This window comes from Bombina bombina, chromosome 6 (assembly GCF_027579735.1).
Source record: "Bombina bombina isolate aBomBom1 chromosome 6, aBomBom1.pri, whole genome shotgun sequence".
Classification (NCBI taxonomy): Eukaryota; Metazoa; Chordata; class Amphibia; order Anura; family Bombinatoridae; genus Bombina; species Bombina bombina.
This window is the reverse complement of record NC_069504.1, coordinates 1,124,850,204-1,124,874,723: the sequence shown is the minus strand read 5'-3', so window position 1 is coordinate 1,124,874,723 and position 24,520 is coordinate 1,124,850,204. Positions and strand designations below refer to the sequence as shown.

The following is a 24,520-nucleotide window of genomic DNA, read 5'->3' as shown; positions in this document are numbered from 1 at the left end:
TTCTCCAGCCCTCACAAGAGAACCTACAGTCAGCATTTCTCCAGCCCTCACAAGAGAACCTACAGTCAGCATTTCTCCAGCCCTCACAAGAGAACCTACAGTCAGCATTTCTCCAGCCCTCACAAGAGAACCTACAGTCAGCATTTCTCCAGCCCTCACAAGAGAACCTACAGTCAGCATTTCTCCAGCCCTCACAAGAGAACCTACAGTCAGCATTTCTCCAGCCCTCACAAGAGAACCTACAGTCAGCATTTCTCCAGCCCTCACAAGAGAACCTACAGTCAGCATTTCTCCAGCCCTCACAAGAGAACCTACAGTCAGCATTTCTCCAGCCCTCACAAGAGAACCTACAGTCAGCATTTCTCCAGCCCTCACAAGAGAACCTACAGTCAGCATTTCTCCAGCCCTCACAAGAGAACCTACAGTCAGCATTTCTCCAGCCCTCACAAGAGAACCTACAGTCAGCATTTCTCCAGCCCTCACAAGAGAACCTACAGTCAGCAATTCTCCAGCCCTCACAAGAGAACCTACAGTCAGCATTTCTCCAGCCCTCACAAGAGAACCTACAGTCAGCATTTCTCCAGCCCTCACAAGAGAACCTACAGTCAGCATTTCTCCAGCCCTCACAAGAGAACCTACAGTCAGCATTTCTCCAGCCCTCACAAGAGAACCTACAGTCAGCATTTCTCCAGTCCTCACAAGAGAACCTACAGTCAGCATTTATCTAGCCCTCACAAGAGAACCTACAGTCAGCATTTCTCTAGCCCTCACAAGAGAACCTACAGTCAGCATTTCTCCAGCCCTCACAAGAGAACCTACAGTCAGTAATTCTCCAGCCCTCACAAGAGAACCTACAGTCAGTATTTATCAAGCAGCGGTCATCAGACACAAGAGAACCTACAGTCAATATTTCTCCAGCCCTCACAAGAGAACCTACAGTCCGTATTTCTCCAGCCCTCACAAGAGAACCTACAGTCAGTATTTATCAAGCAGCATTCATCAGACACAAGAGAACCAACAGTCAGTATTTCTCCAGCCCTCACAAGAGAACCTACAGTCAGTATTTATCAAGCAGCGGTCATCAGACACAAGAGAACCAACAGTCAGTATTTCTCCAGCCCTCACAAGAGAACCTACAGTCAGTATTTATCAAGCAGCGGTCATCAGACACAAGAGAACCAACAGTCAGTATTTCTCCAGCCCTTACAAGAGAACCTACAGTCAGTATTTATCAAGCAGCGTTCATCAGACACAAGAGAACCTACAGTCAGTATTTCTCCAGCCCTCACAAGAGAACCTACAGTCAGTATTTCTCCAGCCCTCACAAGAGAACCTACAGTCAGCATTTCTCCAGCCCTCACAAGAGAACCTACAGTCAGCATTTCTCCAGCCCTCACAAGAGAACCTACAGTCAGCATTTCTCCAGCCCTCACAAGAGAACCTACAGTCAGTATTTCTCCAGCCCTCACAAGAGAACCTAGTCAGTATTTCTCCAGCCCTCACAAGAGAACCTACAGTCAGTATTTATCAAGCAGCGGTCATCAGACACAAGAGAACCTACAGTCAGTATTTCTCCAGCCCTCACAAGAGAACCTACAGTCAGTATTTCTCCAGCCCTCACAAGAGAACCTACAGTCAGTATTTATCAAGCAGCGGTCATCAGACACAAGAGAACCTACAGTCAGTATTTCTCCAGCCCTCACAAGAGAACCTACAGTCAGTATTTCTCCAGCCCTCACAAGAGAACCTACAGTCAGTATTTCTCCAGCCCTCACAAGAGAACCTACAGTCAGTATTTCTCCAGCCCTCACAAGAGAACCTACAGTCAGTATTTCTCTAGCCCTCACAAGAGAACCTAGTCAGTATTTATCAAGCAGCGGTCATCAGACACAAGAGAACCTACAGTCAGTATTTCTCCAGCCCTCACAAGAGAACCTACAGTCAGCATTTCTCCAGCCCTCACAAGAGAACCTAGAGTCAGCATTTCTCCAGCCCTCACAAGAGAACCTACAGTCAGCATTTCTCCAGCCCTCACAAGAGAACCTACAGTCAGCATTTCTCCAGCCCTCACAAGAGAACCTACAGTCAGCATTTCTCCAGCCCTCACAAGAGAACCTTCAGTCAGCATTTCTCCAGCCCTCACAAGAGAACCTACAGTCAGCATTTCTCCAGCCCTCACAAGAGAACCTACAGTCAGCATTTCTCCAGCCCTCACAAGAGAACCTACAGTCAGCATTTCTCCAGCCCTCACAAGAGAACCTACAGTCAGCATTTCTCCAGCCCTCACAAGAGAACCTACAGTCAGCATTTCTCCAGCCCCTCACAAGAGAACCTACAGTCAGCATTTCTCCAGCCCTCACAAGAGAACCTACAGTCAGCATTTCTCCAGCCCTCACAAGAGAACCTACAGTCAGCATTTCTCCAGCCCTCACAAGAGAACCTACAGTCAGCATTTCTCCAGCCCTCACAAGAGAACCTACAGTCAGCATTTCTCCAGCCCTCACAAGAGAACCTACAGTCAGCATTTCTCCAGCCCTCACAAGAGAACCTACAGTCAGCATTTCTCCAGCCCTCACAAGAGAACCTACAGTCAGCATTTCTCCAGCCCTCACAAGAGAACCTACAGTCAGCATTTCTCCAGCCCTCACAAGAGAACCTACAGTCAGCATTTCTCCAGCCCTCACAAGAGAACCTACAGTCAGCATTTCTCCAGCCCTCACAAGAGAACCTACAGTCAGCATTTCTCCAGCCCTCACAAGAGAACCTACAGTCAGCATTTCTCCAGCCCTCACAAGAGAACCTACAGTCAGCATTTCTCCAGCCCTCACAAGAGAACCTACAGTCAGCATTTCTCCAGCCCTCACAAGAGAACCTACAGTCAGCATTTCTCCAGCCCTCACAAGAGAACCTACAGTCAGCATTTCTCCAGCCCTCACAAGAGAACCTACAGTCAGCATTTCTCCAGCCCTCACAAGAGAACCTACAGTCAGCATTTCTCCAGCCCTCACAAGAGAACCTACAGTCAGCATTTCTCCAGCCCTCACAAGAGAACCTACAGTCAGCATTTCTCCAGCCCTCACAAGAGAACCTACAGTCAGCATTTCTCCAGCCCTCACAAGAGAACCTACAGTCAGCATTTCTCCAGCCCTCACAAGAGAACCTACAGTCAGCATTTCTCCAGCCCTCACAAGAGAACCTACAGTCAGCATTTCTCCAGCCCTCACAAGAGAACCTACAGTCAGCATTTCTCCAGCCCTCACAAGAGAACCTACAGTCAGCATTTCTCCAGTCCTCACAAGAGAACCTACAGTCAGCATTTATCTAGCCCTCACAAGAGAACCTACAGTCAGCATTTCTCTAGCCCTCACAAGAGAACCTACAGTCAGCATTTCTCCAGCCCTCACAAGAGAACCTACAGTCAGCATTTCTCCAGCCCTCACAAGAGAACCTACAGTCAGCATTTCTCCAGCCCTCACAAGAGAACCTACAGTCAGCATTTCTCCAGCCCTCACAAGAGAACCTACAGTCAGCATTTCTCTAGCCCTCACAAGAGAACCTACAGTCAGCATTTCTCCAGCCCTCACAAGAGAACCTACAGTCAGCATTTCTCCAGCCCTCACAAGAGAACCTACAGTCAGCATTTCTCCAGCCCTCACAAGAGAACCTACAGTCAGCATTTCTCCAGTCCTCACAAGAGAACCTACAGTCAGCATTTCTCCAGCCCTCACAAGAGAACCTACAGTCAGTATTTCTCCAGCCCTCACAAGAGAACCTACAGTCAGTATTTCTCCAGCCCTCACAAGAGAACCTACAGTCAGTAATTCTCCAGCCCTCACAAGAGAACCTACAGTCAGTATTTATCAAGCAGCGGTCATCAGACACAAGAAAACCTACAGTCAATATTTCTCCAGCCCTCACAAGAGAACCTACGGTCCGTATTTCTCCAGCCCTCACAAGAGAACCTACAGTCAGTATTTATCAAGCAGCATTCATCAGACACAAGAGAACCAACAGTCAGTATTTCTCCAGCCCTCACAAGAGAACCTACAGTCAGTATTTATCAAGCAGCGGTCATCAGACACAAGAGAACCAACAGTCAGTATTTCTCCAGCCCTCACAAGAGAACCTACAGTCAGTATTTATCAAGCAGCGGTCATCAGACACAAGAGAACCAACAGTCAGTATTTCTCCAGCCCTTACAAGAGAACCTACAGTCAGTATTTATCAAGCAGCGTTCATCAGACACAAGAGAACCTACAGTCAGTATTTCTCCAGCCCACATAAGAGAACCTACAGTCAGTATTTCTCCAGCCCTCACAAGAGAACCTACAGTCAGTATTTCTCCAGCCCTCACAAGAGAACCTACAGTCAGTATTTCTCCAGCCCTCACAAGAGAACCTACAGTCAGTATTTCTCCAGCCCTCACAAGAGAACCTACAGTCAGTATTTCTCCAACCCTCACTAGAGAACCTACAGTCAGTATTTATCAAGCAGCAGTCATCAGAGCAATGCTTCCCTGCCCTATGATTGACAGCTCCTTTCCCCACGTGACTGGCTGTGCGTGTGCAAGGAGGGGGGGGGGGGATTGCACAGGAGCACAAAATAGCGCTTGTGTACAATGTTAAATTCCGGCAGCAGGTTGCTGCCCGCCGCAGGAGAGCTTGGGAGGACAGGGGTGAATATGTCCTCTCCTTAAATGATAAACAAAGCCCTCTGTGTGTTGATGTCAGTATTTTAATATACACAGAGTCTGGCCAGTTCTACTGCTCACTGGAAACTAATAAACACAGTTTGGTTTAGTATTTATTACATTTAAAAGACCTAAAAGTGAGAAATAATAATTCTGTAAAACTTTCAAAATGTTACAACAGCATTGTTGATTGCATATCGCTATGTGTAGGAGCCATGCACAGGCGTTAAACAAATAGTTATGTCACATAGTTATGTCAGCAATAGTGCACTACTGGGAGCTAGCTGAGCAAATCTGGTGAGTCCATGACAAGAGGCATATGTGTGTAGCCACTAATAAGCAGCTAGCTCCCAGTAGTGCATTGTTGTTACTGAGCATACCCAAGTATGCAATTCAGCAAAGGATAGCAAGGGAATGAAGTAAATTAGATAAATTGAAAAGTCTCTTAAAATTGCTGCTCTATCTGACCCATGAAAGTTTAACTTTCCGGTCTCTTTAAAAAGTTATAATAATCAGAATGAGCAACTAAGGTGACATAATCCTATACATTAAAGTGTTATTTAGGGTATTAGAGTAAATTAAAAGGCTTCTATAAACCTTAAAAAAAATTAAACAAAAATTTTCTTTCATGAATCAGACATAACCATATCAAAACTGCTTTATTCTCTTGCACTGCACTACTGGGAGCTAGCTGAGCACACTGAGTGGTATATATGTGCAACCCACAATCAGCCGCCTGCTCTCTGATAAAATAAATAAGCTGCTCATTCTTGTATCAAGTACAGATCATTTGTGCTATTGCTACACACGGTCCCATCTGTAATAACTACACCGACAGTAAGTCTTGTTACCTTTATTCTCTTGCACTGCACTACTGGGAGCTAGCTGAGCACACTGAGTGGTATATATGTGCTAACCACAATCAGTCGCTTGCTCTCTGATCACATAAATAAGCTGCTCATTCTTGTATCAAGTACAGATCATTTGTGCTATTGCTACACACAGTCCCATCTGTAATAACTACACCGACAGTAAGTCTCGTTACCTTTATTCTCTTGCACTGCACTACTGGGAGCTAGCTGAGCACACTGAGTGGTATATATATGTGCAACCCACAATCAGTCGCTTGCTCTCTGATCACATAAATAAGCTGCCTTATTCTTGTACAGTATCAAGTACAGATCATTTGTGCTATTGCTGCACACGGTCCCATCTGTAATAACTACACCGACAGTAAGTCTTGTTACCTTTATTCTCTTGCACTGCACTACTGGGAGCTAGCTGAGCACACTGAGTGGTATATATATGTGCAAACCACAATCAGTCGCTTGCTCTCTGATCACATAAATAAGCTGCCTTATTCTTGTATCAAGTACAGATCATTTGTGCTATTGCTGCACACGGTCCCATCTGTAATAACTACACCGACAGTAAGTCTCGTTACCTTTATTCTCTTGCACTGCACTACTGGGAGCTAGCTGAGCACACTGAGTGGTATATATGTGCAAACCACAATCAGTCGCTTGCTCTCTGATCACATAAATAAGCTGCTCATTCTTGTATCAAGTACAGATCATTTGTGCTATTGCTACACACAGAAGAGGTCAGAGAATCTGTAATAACTACACAGACAGTAAGTCTCGTTACCTTTATTCTCTTGCACTGCACTACTGGGAACTAGCTGAACACACTGAGTGAGCCAATGATAAGTGGTATATATGTGCTATTGCTACACACGGTCCCATCTGTAATAACTACACCGACAGTAAGTCTTGTTACCTTTATTCTCTTGCACTGCACTACTGGGAGCTAGCTGAGCACACTGAGTGGTATATATGTGCTATTGCTACACACGGTCCCATCTGTAACAACTACACCGACAGTAAGTCTCGTTACCTTTATTCTCTTGCACTACTGGGAGCTAGCTGAGCACACTGAGTGGTATATATGTGCTATTGCTACACACGGTCCCATCTGTAATAACTACACCGACAGTAAGTCTCGTTACCTTTATTCTCTTGCACTGCACTACTGGGAGCTAGCTGAACACACTGAGTGAGCCAATGATAAGTGGTATATAGGTGCTATTGGTACACATGGTCCCATCTGTAATAACTACACCGACAGTAAGTCTCGTTACCTTTATTCTCTTGCACTGCACTACTGGGAGCTAGCTGAGCACACTGAGTGGTATATATGTGCTATTGGTACACACGGTCCCATCTGTAATAACTACACCGACAGTAAGTCTTGTTACCTTTATTCTCTTGCACTGCACTACTGGGAGCTAGCTGAGCACACTGAGTGGTATATAGGTGCTATTGGTACACATGGTCCCATCTGTAATAACTACACCGACAGTAAGTCTTGTTACCTTTATTCTCTTGCACTGCACTAATGGGAGCTAGCTGAACACACTGAGTGAGCCAATGATAAGTGGTATATATGTGCTATTGGTACACACGGTCCCATCTGTAATAACTACACAGGCAGTAAGTCTCGTTACCTTTATTCTCTTGCACTACTGGGAGCTAGCTGAGCACACTGAGTAAGCCAATGATAAGTGGTATATATGTGCTATTGGTACACACGGTCCCATCTGTAATAACTACACAGGCAGTAAGTCTCGTTACCTTTATTCTCTTGCTGTAATGCTCTGATCTGACGGTTCTCCTGCTGGATACCCAACACCAGAGTGGAGCGAGGCCGATGTCGGGCTACTTCATTCAGCTCTTGGATTTCCTCTTGGTACTGTATATAAAGTCAGATGCTCACACAACCATGCTTTATCAATAGTTAAAGGGACGGTCTACACCAGAATTGTTATTGTTTAAAAAGATAGATAATCCCTTTATTACCCATTCACCAGTTTTGCACAACCAACGCAGTTATATTAATATACTTTTAACCTCTGTGATTACCTTGTGTCTAAGCTTCTGCAGACTGCCCCCTTATTTCAGTTATTTTGACAGACTTGCATTTTAGCCAATTAGTGCTGACTCATAAATAACTCCACGGGCGTGAGTACAATGTTATCTATATGGCACACATGAACTAACACCCTCTAGCTGTGAAAACTGTCAAATGCATTCAGATAAGAGGTGGCCTTCAAGGGTTTAGAAAAAGAATACCAAGAGAACAAATAAAATTTGATGATAAAAGTAAATTGGAAAGTTGTTTAAAATTTCATTCCCTATCTGAATCATGGAAGTTTAATTTTGACTTGACTGTCCCTTTAAATATATTCATCCAATAACATTCAGTGTGCTACATGAATAACTACTAATTTAATACATAGCTGCAGGAACACTGTAACTTTAGCCACTTGATTCTGAACAGACAGGGCGTAGTTGAGGAGCGTCCGTTTTTTCTCTTCCTTTCATAAACTTGCATTAAAGGGACACTGAACCCAATTTTTTTCTTTCATGATTCAGATAGAGCAGCAATTTTAAACAACTTTCTAATTTACTCCTATTATCAATTTTTCTTCGTTCTCTTGCTATCTTTATTTTAAAACAGGAATGTAAATCTTAGCAGCCAGCCCATTTTAGATTCAGCACCATGGATAGCGCTTGCTTATTGGAGACACTACAGAAAAGGGCAATTTTTTTTTAAAAAAAGCATACTTTTTTTTACTAAACTGGGTACTGCCAGTACCCAAGATGGCGCCCATTAAGGCAGAGGGGGAGGGTTAGAGAGCTGTTTGGTGGGGGATCAGTGAGGTTGGGGGCTAAGGGGGGATCCTACACAAAAACATATGTAAATTTGCTAAAAAGAAAAAAAAAAAAAAGCCCAAATATACCTTTTATTTTTGTACTGGGACAATTGTGGGGTGGGGGAGGGAAGAGAGCTGTTTGGGAGGGATCAGGGGGTCTGATGTGTCAGGTGGGAGGCTGATATCTACACTAAAGCTAAAATTAACCCTGCAAGTTCCCTACAAACTACCTAATTAACCCCTTCACTGCTAGCCATAATACACGTGTAATGTGCAGCGGCATTTAGCGGCCTTCTAATTACCAAAAAGCAACGTCAAAGCCATATATGTCTGCTATTTCTGAACAAAGTGGATTCCAGAGAAGCATTTACAATCATTTGTGCCATAATTGCACAAACTGTTTGTAAATAATTTCAGTGAGAAACCTAAAATTGTGAAAAATTTAACGTTTTTTTTCATTTGATCGCATTTGGCGGTGAAATGGTGGCATGAAATATACCAAGATGGGTCTAGATCAATACTTGGGGTTGTCTACTACACTACAGCTAAAATTAACCCTAGAAGCTCCCTACATGCTCCCTAATTAACCCCTTCACTGCTGGGCATAATACACGTGTGGTGCGCAGTGGCATTTAGCGGCCTTCTAATTACCAAAAAGCAACCTGGTCCTTAAGGGAAAGAAATTGAAAAATGGCCTTGTCCTTAAGGGGTTAAAGGGACATAAAAGTCAGAATTAAACTTTCATGATTTACATGCAATTTTAAAAACTTACTAAGAAAATAAATGTGTTCAGAGCGCCTCAAATGGACTAGGTGTTGTACAATGTGTAGAGTGTGTATTTAGAAATATTTTAATTGTAAATCTAGTACTTTACACAAGAATAAAACATGCTACGTGGGTACAGTGGTAATAAATGACAATAAAAACAATAAGATGTGGATCCACTCTTGTACAAATTGAATATTGAATTTATATATATAAAAACACTGAATAATAAAATGATGCAGAGGCAATAATAATAGTAGCCCCAATAAAAATATGAGAAAGTTAAAATTCCAAACAATGTCTGAAAGAAATCAATCCAATGTGTGGATTAAAAAATACAGTAAAACAAATGTATGGATTGGTGATATCGACTAGGAGGAGGATACCGTAAGAGATATTGTGTACCAGTGTTGGTGGTGATAATGTGTATAAAAAAGGGAGTGAAAAATTATCCTTAGTGATTGCAAATATAAAGAAAACAGACAGTGTCAACTTGCTTATTCAAAAGTGAAAAAAAATGATGTGAAAAATTGAAAAAATTACAAAGGAAAAAATGAAAAAGTCAGTGATCCAAAAAAAAAAAAAGGAAAAAAAGAGAACAAAGTCAGTGATTGTAAACCAACAAACAAGAACCCTAAAAAAGGCTAAATGTGAAGATCCAAATAAAAGTCAAAAGTTAATAATGTGTAGAAAAGGAAACTTTATTTTCCTAGTGGTGAGAGTCCGTCTGAGGTTCCTGATGGTGAGAATAAAGTCAACGGTCTTTTAGGTCAAACCCAATTAATGTTAAAGTGGCTCACCCTGGTAGTCAATGGTCACATAATAACAGTGTATTGCGGTGATCTATCCTATCTATGTTATCGCCGTTTTTAGCGTGACATCATATCCGCTTTGCTTTGATTGGTTGTGGTTTGTGTACATTCCTAGAGTAGCCATGTGTTTTTTGCGGTATTCTTATCGGTTGATTTTAGTTTCTCTCGTTATTCTAGGTATATCATTGGGCATAGCGTTCTGTTTAGAGGTAGTGGAATCAAGTGACTTGTAAAACTTTTGTCACGTCGGCTAGGAAAACAGATACTATCCTTTAGAACTGTATTCAATAGAAATTGACCTTTAACAAATGCGAGTTATTCTGGTCCAAATGTTTATATATATAGAATCGATTGGCTTATCAAAAAATAAAAAAATTAAATGCTATCCTTTGATACTGAATAGCTTGTCTCGTTAATGTAGGTTTTTCATCATGTGTAAATTGAGCCTATAATATTTAAATGATAGTGAGATCAAGTAACTCAAATGTTTTTTGCGCACGCTGGAAAAAACTTTATTCTTTTATGTTCACTATAATATGACATTTATCAGATGTAAAAATGTATTTATTTTTTTGGGGTAAAGTTTTTTCAAACTGTAATGTAGTATACCTTATCAGGATTCCTTTGCTGATGGGTCTAGAAGTGTTTAAATCGACATTAATAAACTACGATGGCTTATCTACTAACTACAGATGATTTATTGAACCTAACATAATGTTTGTATATATAATGTTGGGTGGTAATGAAATCAAACAACTTGTCACGAGTTTATCATGCAAACTGGGGAATATTCTCCTCTAGTTCTGTGTTCGCTAGATTTTGAAGTTTATCAGGTGCAAGTTTTTCTGACTGATAGAAAAATGTACCTTATCATTAGTCTATTGCTGGTTGATCTAGAATATTTGAGAAAATGTTTTTTTTTAAAACCAAGATACTTAGATAAGTTATTTTGGCTTTTGCGATATATCCCAATTTAATTTCTTATATAAGAAAAGCATGAATCATTATCAATTCATAACGGTATTTTAAGGAGCACTGACCATATTCGTGTCCATAGTTGTATATTGAATGTATTGATGCAAAAACCTGATATTGTAATCGGTAAAAGGTGACGGGTGGCAAATAGCGTGAGATTACTATATATACTTATTGAGAGCAATGTGTATATTGTGGCACTGTCACAATGGGTTGTTATGTAGGTCAATTGAGTACAGATATTATTATTGAAATATTCCATACTAATGGGTGGTTTAGATACTAATCAGAAAGTACTACCCAGGTACTGAGCCAAAAATGGGCCGTCTCTGATACTTACATTCCTGCTTTTCAAATAAGGATACCAAGAGAGCGAAGGAAAAATGATAATAGGAGTAATTTAGAAAGTTGCTTAACATTACCTCTTGTATCTGAATCATGAAAGTTTAATTTTGACTACACTATCCCTTTAAGGAACAGTCTACTTGATTATTTTTGTATTGTTTACAGATAGATTAAACCTTTACTACCCATTCCACAGCGTTGCACAACCAACACTGTTATTTGAATATACTTTATATCCTCTAAATCTCTGCCTCTTATCTGAGTGCATTTTATCAGTTTTTCACAGCCAGACATTGCTAGTTCATGTGTGCCATATAGATAACATTGTGCTCACTCCCATAGAGTTATGCATGTGAGGCATAGCTAGATATTCTCAGTGCACCAGCATTTTAAATACTGCAGCTGATCAGAGCACCAGTGGGGCTTGTATCATGTCAGTAACTAATATATTGAATCATTACCAGATGGCACAAGCACCTTAGGCTCGCTGATGCTAATGTTGTGTATAAAATGCTGGTGCACGGTGCATACTTAAATACATTTTTGAAACACCAATAGCTTTTATAAGAAGCATTTTTGCTAACACCTGTATATTACAAAAATACTTCTATTCAAAACTGAAATACATCCATGTGGATTCCAATTTGGGCTGGACTGTCCCTTTAAAGGACGGCTTTATGCTGGGTTGACTCTTCCCTCTGGGTAAATTATTAGACAAGCTATGTGTTCTCACTAATCCTGTGGCTGTGATGAGGAAGTCTATTAGTTTTGGAATGTGGTTCAGCTGAATTCAGGAACCCATTCTAGATCTGACTCAGGGCCACATTATTTTATAGTTTTATTAAAACCACTCTTTTACAGGGTTTCCTTCATATATCTAAAAAGTAAAAATGTATACTATTAGTGATGAAGCTTTGGGAAAGCAGTTTGTGGAACCTCTGAGTGGGATTCAGTTCAGGAATTGGTTCCATAGATGCACTCATAGAGGAGCAATGTAACCAGTCATGTGACAACTGAATACAGATATGAAATATCTTTATTTCTTCTTTTTTTGTACTTTATGCACCAACATAGAACAGAGTTATTTCTAGTGCATTTAAAAGATTTTAAAAATGATTTAGCTTTGTTTCCAATTATTGATTTAAGACCGCAATGTCACGCAATTGTGTCATTTTTAAATTCATTTTATTTTAAATGTTACTGTAAATATGAGCTAGCGTCTTATGTTACTGCATATAATGGGTCTCTGCTTAGTTCTCATCTGAACCCTTTTCTATCTAAATGTATTATATACATTTAGATAGAAAATTCTATACAATAATTAGAATAAAAGTGGACAAGATGAGGATTGAAATATGATTTGTAGAAATCAAGAAGACTGAATGGCAATAAATTATGACAAACCTGTTTCATAGCTTCAACGCGTTTGTTGAGCACTGTGGTTTGCTCAATAAGGGCTTCTGCAGCTCCATCATGCTCTCGTAACCGCTCCACGAGGGCTTTTGCGTCAGACAGCACTTTTTCAAGTGTGCAACTCATTTCTCTTAGAGGGGAAAAAAAAAGTAAAAAAAGTAATCTTTTTTATCAAAAATCTATAGTTCCAATGTAAGTCAACAGGTGTACAAAACTATATAAAAGAACAATATAATGAACACAGAAATCTTGCAGCTCGAATGCTTCTTGCCTTGCAAGACCCAGATCATATTTATTTGTAGATATAAACACATATTTATAGCTAGTACACTAGTCTGTTTCCCATTGTTTCCTACCTACTGCTAACAAGGTTGCAGGCTCCCTGCTGCTATATATAGAGCTCTCTGCACTCACACCTGCTAACAGTTGCCCGACAGACATTCACAATGATCCGAATGCATATATAATATATATATATATATATATATATATATATATATATATACACATATATACATATATATACACACACACATACATACATATATATATACACACACACACACATACATATATATATACACACACACACATAAATACTGACAAGCACATACATACACATTATATATATATATATATAAATATATATATGTATACAAACACACATAACACATATATGTATATACACACATAGATACAAACACATACTACATACAAACACACATTAAACATGCATTACATACATAACACATATGTATATACACACATACAAAACATAGATACATACCTATACTACATACAAACACACACATATATATATATATATATATACACACACACACATTAAACATACATACATAACATATATAGATATACACTTACGTACAAAATACATATATACTACATGCATTCACATTACATAAACATATATAAATATATATATATATATATATATATATATATATATATATATACACACACATTTTACATAAATATATATATATATATATATATACACATATTAAACATACATACAACATACATATATAGATATACACTTACGTACAAAATACATATATACTACATGCATACACATTACATAAACATATATATATATATATACACACATATTAAACATACATACATAATATATATAGATATACAGTCTTGATACAAAATATATTCATACTACATACCTGTCACTTTTCTTGATGGTTTCCCAGTAACCTCCAACCACTACGTCATCATATCGCGCCGGGTAGTTACACCTTGCGCATGTGCAGAACAAAATAAACACAGCTTCTGCGCACGCGATAGACAAATGAAGCTTATCTCCTTGCAAGTGGTTTCATGCACGCACGCGCAGTGTAGGACCGTTGCCAGTGTACGGAGGGTTGTTAGGACTAAAATTGGAGACAGTGCGAAACAGAGTGAAACCCGGCAGGCCTGCAGCAAGGGGTAGTGACAGCCCGAGGGTGTTCATGTTCCCCCGGGTTAGGGGCTCTGAGGGCAGCCTGTATGGGAGACATGGAACTGCTGCTGCCTCAGTGACTGAGGGGACAGAACCAGTTTCATCACCTGAGAGGACCACAAACAGGTACTGTACTTGCACTATTCAGGGACCTACATAGCTACTGTATCCATTGGAACCTTATTGCCAAACTGCTGTATACAATAACATAAGCTCCGGATGCATGGTGTAGTTACAGTATGTTATAGTATAGTCTGGCAGCTCACACGTTAATACATTGTGTCATAGGTTTGTTTTCTGAAGACTGATGGGCTAACACAATATGTTATAGTCACCTCTGAGAGCTAAGGGGTTAATACAATTTCTTGTTGTTTTCTCTGGGTGCTCAGAGACAAATGTAACATGCTGCAGTGATGTATGGCAGCTGAGGGTTTATATAATGTGCCACAGCTTTCTCTGGCATGGAAGGGGTTAGCTCAGTGTTGCAGAGACAGGTAATGTAATATAACAATGTGTTAATGGTGTGCTCTGGCAGCAAAAGAGTAAATGCAACATGTTGTAGTCTTCTTTAGCATCAGATGGGTCAGTGCAGTGTCAGTGTCTGGCTGCCTAGAATTTAAAGGGACACTAAACCCAATTTTTTTTTTCTTTTGTGATTCAGATAGAGCAGCAACTTTCTAATTTACTCCTATTATCAATTTGTATTCGTTTTCTTGCTATCTTTATATGAAAAAGAAGAAGGCATCTAAGCTAAGGAGCCAGACAATTTTTGGTTCAGACCCTGGACAGCACTTGTTTATTGGTGGTTGAATTTATCCACCAATCAGCAAGAACAACCCAGGTTGTTAACCAAAAATGGTCCGGCATCTAAACTTACATTCTTGCTTTTCAAATAATGATACCAAGAGAATGAAGAAAATGTGATAATAGAAGTAAGTTGCTTAAAATTGGATGCTCTATCTGAATCACAAAAGAAAAAAATTGGGTTCAGTGTCCCTTTTTAATATGCTGCATCTTTAAAGGAGCTAATGCAATATATGTTGCCCCTTCTCTGGCAGCTAATTGGTTAATGCAGTATGTTGCCCCTTCTCTGGCAGCTAAGAGGATAATGCAGTATGTTGCCCCTTCTCTGGCAGCTAAGAGGATAATGCAATATGTTGCCCCTTCTCTGGCAGCTAAGAGATTAATGCAGTATGTTGCCCCTTCCCTGGCAGCTAATAGGTTAATGCAGTATGTTGCCCCTACTCTGGCAGCTAAGAGATTAATGCAGTATGTTGCCCCTTCTCTGGCAGCTAAGAGATTAATGCAGTATGTTGCCCCTTCTCTGGCAGCTAAGAGATTAATGCAGTATGTTGCCCCTTCTCTGGCAGCTAAGAGGATAATGCAATATGTTGCCCCTTCTCTGGCAGCTAAGAGGATAATGCAATATGTTGCCCCTTCTCTGGCAGCTAAGAGGATAATGCAGTATGTTGCCCCTTTTTCTGACCGTTAAGAGGATAATGCAATATGTTGCCCCTTCTCAGATAGCTAAGGTTAATACATGGTGTTGCATGTGATTCCTGATCACTAACAAGACAACAAAAAGTATCGGTGCACATCCAACCACTTAAGTCCACTTTTTCATGGCATTTTTGTACATGCTTCTGTCAGTCAAATATACTTACATAGCTTCTAATAAGATTGGGATCAACATCTCACAATAATATTGGCTTATATTTGAGCTGCAAAAACAAGTATACTATCTACTAAATATACTTACATAGTTCAAATAAGATTGGGATAAAAAAAAAATTTTGCTTGTTAAAAATGCCTTTAAATTTAAATAAAAACATAACATGGCATAAACATCTCACAATAATATTGACTTATATTTATGCTGCAAAAAATTGCCTGTTTAAATTTAAATAAAATAGGGATCTTAGTCACACAATATGATCATATTCTGCTAAGCCAGTCACCACTTACAAGGTGTCCCCATATTAGACTGGTCCTAACTAACCAGTAAGTATATTTAGTAGATAGAAGTATTTGTTTTTGCAGCTCAAATATAAGCTCATATTGTTGTGAGATGTTGATCCCAATCTTATTAGAAGCTATGTAAGTATATTTGACTGACAGAAGCATGTACAAATATGCCATGAAAAAGTGGACTTAAGTGGTTGGATGTGCACCGATACTTTTTGTTGTCTTGTAATAGTTTTGGTCACTTCGGTATCACTCCCACAATATGTGTGCTAAGATAAAACAGTCCTTTTTTTTGTGGTGTGCTTAACCAAAAAACCCCTTTGTTGTATCCTGATCACTAACACCATGAAAAGGCTTTTAACCCTGTCACTACCGGGAATTTCAGAGAAAAACTTGACCAAAGTACCAGAGAATTTTTAGTATTTGTGCTATCACTCTGTTTAAACAGAAATAGAGCCTTTACTTTTTTTTTTAATTTACCTATGCAAACTATATATAAAATTGTAAACTTATTTTTTTGCTGTAGTGTAGGGATTACTCTCCCACCTGACACCTCCCACCCCCTGATTTATTTCTGTAGTGTAGAGTTCCCTCCTCACCCTCCACCTCCCTGATCTCCCTCCAACAGTTCTCTTACCCTCCTACTGACTACAGCCAGTCTTATAGTAACAAACTTTTTTTATTTTATATTATTTAGAATGTTATATTTTTCTGTAGTGTAGTCCTCCCCCACCAGCCTTTACCGTTCCATAGTGTAGGGCCCCATCCTTCACTCTTCCTTCATAATCTTTTTCTATAGTGTAGGTAACCTGCCACTGAGCCAATCCACTCGCCTCCCTCTTTCCCTCCCATCACTCTCACTCCGCACCAATGATGATTGTTACAGAGAGTGACACAGTGTGTATGTACTACTGGGAGCTAGCTGAGCACATCCAGTTAGCCAAAAACATATATACTGCATGTGCAGCCACCAATCAGCAGCTAGCTCACAGTAAGGCTTTCCTGCTTCTAAGCTTACCTATATATGTTTTTCAATAAAGGATACCAAAAGAATTAGGCAAATTATATAAAAGAAATACAGTAGAAAGTTGGTAAAAATGACATGCTTTATCGCAATCGTGAAAGTTTTATTTGGACTTTTTGCCCCTTTAAATGCTGGCCTGAGATAAGGTATAGTTTAAAATTGGCCTTGTAGTTGGTAATTGCAGATGATCAGCTGTATTCAGGGTCAGTGTAGTGCAAAAAAATTTGAGCCTTGAGAGGATTTTAAAAGTATAATGAGAATCAGAGAATGAAGTGAAATATTCATGAATACAAGTAGAATGTTTCTAGTGCTACATCCTAAGTACAGAGCTTCTGGTGTTATTTATAGACACTGTGTTTATTATCTACATAGACGCGCTATAGAAGTTAAAGGGACACTCAACACCCGTGGTAACTTAAGGCCATACCATAGATCCGAAATAGAAGATGCAGCTACACTGCATCGATGTTGATGAGCTCTAACGGTATTCGAGTAATCACCAAAAATACATAGGTTTATTCCTTGAAAATATGGCTGCCAAACTCCCCCCACTATTACGTATAAACCTTCTTTTTAATTGAATCCTCCAATTGTAATGACATCCTCGGTCGGTTTGCGAGCGTGCAGAAGATAATGCGCATGTGCATTAACAAAACAGAACCATCACCCTTTGAAAAATGAACAAGCATCAGAGAAGGGGACGAAGGAGGAGGGGGAGGAGTTTGGCAGCCATATTTTCAAGGAATAAGCCTATGTATTTTCGGTGATTACTCAAATACCACTAGAGCTCATCAACATCGATGCGGTGTAGCTGCATCTTCTATTCCGGATCTATGGTATGGCCTTAAAGGGACAGTCTACACCAGAATTTTTATTGTTTTAAAAGATAGATAATCCCTTTATTACCCATTCCCCAGTTTTGCATAACCAACACAGTTATAATATACTTTTAACCTCTGTGATTATCTTGTATCTAAGCCTCTGCAAACTGCCCCTTTTTTCAGTTCTTTTGACAGACTTGCAGTCTAGCCAATCAGTGCCTGCTCCCAGATAAATTCTCGTGCACGAGCACAGTGTTATCTATATGAAATACGTGAACTAACACCCTCTAGTGTTGAAAAACTGTTAAAATGCAATCTGAAAGAGGTGGGCTTCAAGGTCTAAGAAATTAGCATATGAACCTCCTAGGTTAAGCTTTCAACTAAGAATATCAAGAGAACAAAGCAAAATTGGTGATAAAAGTAAATTGGAAAATTGTTTAAAATTACATGCTCTATCTGAATCATGAAAGTTTATTTTGGCCTAGACTGTCCCTTTAAGTTACCGTGGGTGTTGACTGTCCCTTTAACCTGATCCTGATTAGGGACAGAATGGGATGATATTCTCTTCCCTAAACTATAAGATTCAGTATTCACAATCTTAAGGTTGAAAAGTCACCAGTAAAGAATGTCTGAGTGAAAACAGCAACTTGCACAATGTTACCAATAACTCCTGGAAGCAACCAAAGCCATTTCTTGTTGTTATTTTGTATTTATTCAAATGAAACTTATGAAATCTCATAATATTTCAGTTTTGAAACTTTGAGTGTTACTATTATATAATGGTATATTAATGGGGATATCTTTTAAACCGGTCTTGTTTTATTTGTTTATTTTAGTAGGGAAAGATGAAAATCTTCTCGGAGTCCCACAAGACGGTGTTTGTTGTAGACCACTGCCCATACATGGCAGAGTCCTGCAGGCAACATGTGGAGTTTGACATGCTGACCAAAAACCGTACACAAGGCATTATACCTCTGGCGCCAATATCTAAGTCACTGTGGACCTGTGCTGTGGAAACATCTCTGGAATACTGCAGGATAATGTATGATATATTTCCTTTCAAGAAACTGGTAAGTGTTTGTTTTGCTTAAATATGAACTTGTATATGTGTTCTACAGAGCTGGTAAATTACTGGACTAGTTAGAAACGGTGTAGTTTGAAAGTAATTAAAAGTAGATGTGTGTCTTTAAAGGGAAACTAAACCCAATTTTTTTTCTTTTATGATTTAGCCACCAATCGGCAAGCGCTACCCAGGTGCTGAACCTAAAATAGGACGTCTCATAAGCTTTCATTTCTGTTTTTCAAATAAAGATACCAAGAGAACAAAGAAAAATTGATAAAAGGAGTAAATTAGAAAGTTGCTTAAAATTACTGCTTTATCCGAATCATGAAAGAAAAAATTTGGGTTTATTATCCCATTAACATTGAACGGAGATATCACTACTTGTTGTTTTTTTTTTTTTTTAAATAATTTTATTTGAATTTTAGAATAACAAATGGAGTCACGCAGGACCCCTACACTTAAATTCACAAACTGAAAAATTTGGACATAGTTGTCCGGTTACAATTACTGACAAGATACTGATATTTAAACGAAAGGTCCTTCCACAGTGAGGGAAGGAGACTTAAAATAAAGCGTTCTGATCAATGAAAACATATATATGTAAACAATACATTACATCAAAGTCTCAACAGTCTAGGGAAGGGGGGAGGAGGGGATGAAGGCGGAGAGAGAGAAGGTGCAGGTGTGGGAGGGAAGGGAGGGGGAAGTAGTAGTTTTCGACAAATCATTCCAAGAAGAGAGGTAGAAGCCGTCCACTTATCTTGTTATGTATTGGGTGGAACGTCTTGTGTCGTAACCGACGGTTGCCACAGTGTGTCGTATTTGTCTTTCCAGTCAGCCCAGGCCATTTCAAACTGGTCCGATTTATTTAGTTAATTAATAAATATTTTTTTCCATGGTGTAAATATAGGCCATGGTGTTAAAGATCTCAGCCCACTTTGGGGCAAGCACTTTTTTCCAGGACCTAGCAATATTGGTTTTGATGAGAGATTACTTTGTAACATTTATTTTTAGAGCTTCAATATATTCCGCAGTGCTAAACAAATATTTATTAGGGTCTGTGGTGGTAATTAGTACCAGAATATTAAACCAAAGGGGTTGTCCAATTTTTAAAATTATTTTATTGGAAGACAAATAATATAGGTATGAAGATTAATAATTATCTATAAACTACAAAATATAAAACAAGTCTCAATAAATACCAAGAGCTACAACATCCAGTCCAAATTATACAGGGCAACTTTATCTTAAACAAACCCAGATTAAGCAATACTGCTAAAATAATTATAGGAATATACTTAGCCACATTCTCCAGTGTGTTCCAGTTTTTATACCCCATACAATAGGGAGTGGTTTATCAAATGCCACTCAAAGGCTATTGGGAGTGTCCATAGTTCAGAGAGAAAGGTGTATCTAGGGGAAGGGATTTTAATAACAGCTAGGTCAGTAAGCTATGTTACCACAGGGTCCACTAGCACAATCTGCTTTTATTTCAACATTTCTTGAAAACTAATTTGTTTTAATAGTTTTACTGGCATCTGGTGCAGCTAATAGGCGATGCGCCATACACCCTTGGTATTTTAGCAGCAACACTCTTCTGCGCAGCTGCTTTGAAGACTGCCAGTAAATATTCCAAACTGTGCAAGTGCCGTTATATGGGATATCCGACCACAGATTGAAGTAAAACATGAACCCTCTATTGCATATCAACTCACTGTTTACTGCTGCAGTCATGGTACTTGTCTTTTGTGCGAGATACCCCCAGCACGAGCAAGCATTTGATTAGTTGTTCAGCATAGGAAGTTATAATAAAAAAAAAAAAAACTTTAAGCGCCAATTTTTTAAATATTTACTGACAGTCTTCAAAGCAGTGGCGCGAGAGCGTGCTGTTGCTAAAATACATAGGTGCATCACCTGTTGGGTAAGGGGAGAATGAAGAAAGGAAAAAAAAGATATTTAATACTGAAAGCCATATATTTATAAAGAAAATGAGTCTCAATGTACATTTTAGGAATAACATCTGTAATATACAGACAATTAGCTATACAAAATTTGCCGTCACTTTAAGTAGGAAAAAATATATATATAAGCACTCTTACGTTATGAAAAGTATCGATGTAGTTTCAAGTAGCAAAAGTATTACTCAAAGCAAGTTAGAGACACAACATTCCTCCGACTATTACAGTCCCAACTACAATGGTGTTGTCACATGACAACCAATCACAAACTTGTACGTGAACATATCTCCTTTTTAAAAAAAAAACAAAAAAAAAACACCAGTCTTGCTGTATATAACTTCCATCATATAGCTGAAGATGAATGAACAATTAGATAATTCTTGTTAGTTCCCTCTGAGTTTGCATGGGTAACTGATAATAAAATGCCCAAGAGATCTTCTGATTATATAGACTGAGAGAGCAGACTAACATTTTTGAATATTGCATTTACTTTTTGCTGAGCCAGTGTATATGTGAACTTTTTGTGAGCAGCTTGACACTTAAAATGTTGATAAGTCAATAAAAAAAAGATATTTTAAAGTCTTGAACTGTGAAATTTTTGTATTGTTTGGCTCATGCTAAAGATTAAGACTTTTTTTTTTTTCTCTTGAAGATGATGTTTCAAAAACACTTCCATGTCATCTTTTGGGGTAGGACATTTCTAGTTCAGTTCAGCTAAGCATTGGTTGTAGATGCAGCTGCTGTTGTATTCCATAAGGATTTTAACTTGATATGATGGTGTGATCATTTTAGGTCTGCCTGGTCTTGCTTAAAATGGAATCCATTAGAAATATTTAACTTAGGTGCAATTCAGTCTGTGTTTGAATTGGTTAAATAAACGGCTTAACATCAATATAAAAGTTATTTCAACTAGTGGTTTTCTTTGAAAGCCCTAACGAGCACATGCTAACAGAATTAATATAATATCCGGTGTTCTTCATTATAAGACAAATACAACTCGCATGTGTGCTAGGATATTACCCTATGGTTTAAATAGTCACAATAGTTTTGAAATGTTATACACAATGGTGTGTGAAAAGGATATTTATATAAAGGGCAATATCACATAAAGATTTAATAAAGAGATTTATATGGCTCTGTTAAATTCTGTATTCTTGAATAATATCAACTGATTGCAAAATCTTACGACTTAAACCCCACTTGTTTTCTCTCGTGATTCAGATAGAGCAGCAATTTTAAGCAGCTTTCTAATTTACTCCTATTATCAATTTTTCTTCGTTCTCTTGCTATCTTTATTTGCTAAACCAAAGATGGGCCGGCTCTGAAGCTTATGTTCCTGCTTTTCAAATAAAGTGACAACAAGAACGAAGAATTGATAATGGGAGAAAGATGCTTAAAATTGCTGCTTTATCTGAATCATGAAGAAGCAAATGTGGGTTTCCTAGCCCTCAGTGGGGACCCTACTCTGTGTTTACATAAAATGTCTCTAGGATAATGCTTTACCTACCAATGGCTTCATTTTGCAGGTGAACTTCATAGTCAGTGATTCCTGCTCCCGCATACTGAATTCTTGGTCCCACGAAGATCAGAATTTACAGGAGGTAGTATTTTTTGTTTTTTCTGTATCAAAAACCAGTAATAAATAGCAAACACAATGTACCGGTGGTAACTTTAGTATCGTACTATTGTAAGCTTTGAGGACACTGAGGTCACCAGACAGGACCTCCATATTAATAAATAGCAAACACAATGTACCGGTGGTAACTTTAGTATCGTACTATTGTAAGCTTTGAGGACACTGAGGTCACCAGACAGGACCTCCATATTAATGAATAGCAAACGCAATGTACCGGTGGTAACTTTAGTATCGTACTATTGTAAGCTTTGAGGACACTGAGGTCACCAGACAGGACCTCCATATTAATAAATAGCAAACACAATGTACCGGTGGTAACTTTAGTATCGTACTATTGTAAGCTTTGAGGATACTGAGGTCACCAGACAGGACCTCCATATTAATAAATAGCAAACGCAATGTACCGGTGGTAACTTTAGTATCGTACTATTGTAAGCTTTGAGGACACTGAGGTCACCAGACAGGACCTCCAAATTAACTTACACAAGATTAAAAAAGATTAAAGCTTGGTCTAAACATACGTTTGTACATCAGTGCTGCACACAGTGTTTTTAAATCATTTCTTTCTTATTTTAGTAGCTACATTACAATACGATATTATTTTTCTCACCAGCTTATGGCAGCTTTAGCAGCCATTGGGCCTCCAAACCCTCGCACAGACCCTGAGTGCTGCAGTATTCTGCATGGCTTGGTTGCCGCTGTGGAATCGCTGTGTAAAATCACAGATTACCAGCACGAGTCCAGGACTGTACTAATGGAGAATGCGGATCATGTAGCTAACCGAGGTCGTATCATCTGTATCACCAACGCTAAGAGGTGAGAACTGCTTCTGTCATGTTCATAGGACTGTACATAATATAATATGGGAATATTCATGTTAAAGCTTTATAATTGTTCAGCTCTTTAATTCTATTTTCCTGTAATTATTCATTATTACGCTCATTTTAACAAGTCGAAAACTTTTCAAAGATGAGGCCACACTCTATTTTTTTCTCACTGTGGGGCACGTATAACAGTGTTTTTAGAAAACCTGGTTATAGAAACTAACAGAAAATTACATATTTTTATGAACACACTTATGTGACACATGCACTCACATCTATCTATCTATCTATCCATCCATCCACACACTATATGTGCTTACTCAATCACACACAGTAAATATATATGCACCTGCAGGGAAGGGATAATCTGACATATACTTGCAAAGTAACATATGAATTGGGTCCTCACAAAGAGGATTGGAGAGAAGATGAGCAAATCTGTTGCATATGGGGGAGGTGGGATAGCAAACTGGACGACTAGATAGTGACTTCCTAGTGATTAGGTTTGTTATCCGTGTTTTACAATATGAAATAAGTCAGCACCTTGTAATTACCAGGAATTTCTGCCGTGTTGCTATAGAATAACATACCAGCAAAGTCTTAATGTTTTTAAAACTAATTAACATCCTTTTTTATTGCAAGTATTTTTCAATAGTCAAACTCATCCACCATTTGCTTTATTTGGAGGATCCAAATCCAATCTGGGCTTTAGTCTGCAGACAACAACAATAACAAATCTATTGTAAAGTTAGTATAAAATGCATTGCTTTAACTTTGTTATCTGCTAAAGCCAATTAGAGACAGATAGGTAGCAGTGTTAGCCTTGAGACGTCAGCACAGTGCATGCAAGTTCTTAAAATTAGAAATTGTTCAATATTCAGAGCTAAATTGCATGAAAAGAGGGCAAAATAAATCATGTAAAGTTGCTTTTTTTATGCATAACTAAACATTTTATATACAAATCTCAAGGTATTTACTGTCCCTTTAGACATAAGAAAAAGCTTAGTTCCCCACTTAACCACTAAAATATCTTACTGGGTCTA

General features: G+C 38.8%; 3 protein-coding genes across 4 annotated transcripts in view; 2 read left to right on the top strand and 1 right to left on the bottom strand.

The window, feature by feature from the left end:
• Window positions 1–14,036, bottom strand: part of FGFR1OP2 (FGFR1 oncogene partner 2) — a 53,376-nt gene extending 39,340 nt beyond the window's left edge. The window contains exons 1-3 of the mRNA XM_053719093.1: window positions 13,912–14,036; window positions 12,707–12,845; window positions 7,324–7,441 (exon numbers count right to left, since the gene is read on the bottom strand). Of these exons, the coding sequence (XP_053575068.1) occupies window positions 7,324–7,441; window positions 12,707–12,841 (253 nt within the window). The 5' untranslated portion in view covers window positions 12,842–12,845; window positions 13,912–14,036. The remainder of the gene's footprint in view (window positions 1–7,323; window positions 7,442–12,706; window positions 12,846–13,911) is intronic.
• Window positions 14,022–24,520, top strand: part of INTS13 (integrator complex subunit 13) — a 58,069-nt gene continuing 47,570 nt past the window's right edge. Inside the window, exons 1-4 of one of the 2 annotated variants that reach the window (XM_053719091.1) lie at window positions 14,022–14,312; window positions 18,833–19,066; window positions 22,544–22,618; window positions 23,267–23,469. In XM_053719091.1, the coding sequence (XP_053575066.1) occupies window positions 18,842–19,066; window positions 22,544–22,618; window positions 23,267–23,469 (503 nt within the window). In that variant the 5' untranslated portion in view covers window positions 14,022–14,312; window positions 18,833–18,841. The remainder of the gene's footprint in view (window positions 14,313–18,832; window positions 19,067–22,543; window positions 22,619–23,266; window positions 23,470–24,520) is intronic. The other variant, XM_053719092.1, reaches the window with a different exon arrangement.
• Window positions 15,256–15,678, top strand: LOC128664917 (cuticle protein 16.5-like). Its single transcript, XM_053719709.1, has one exon. The coding sequence runs from the start codon at window positions 15,256–15,258 to the stop codon at window positions 15,676–15,678; it is 423 nt and encodes a 140-aa protein (XP_053575684.1).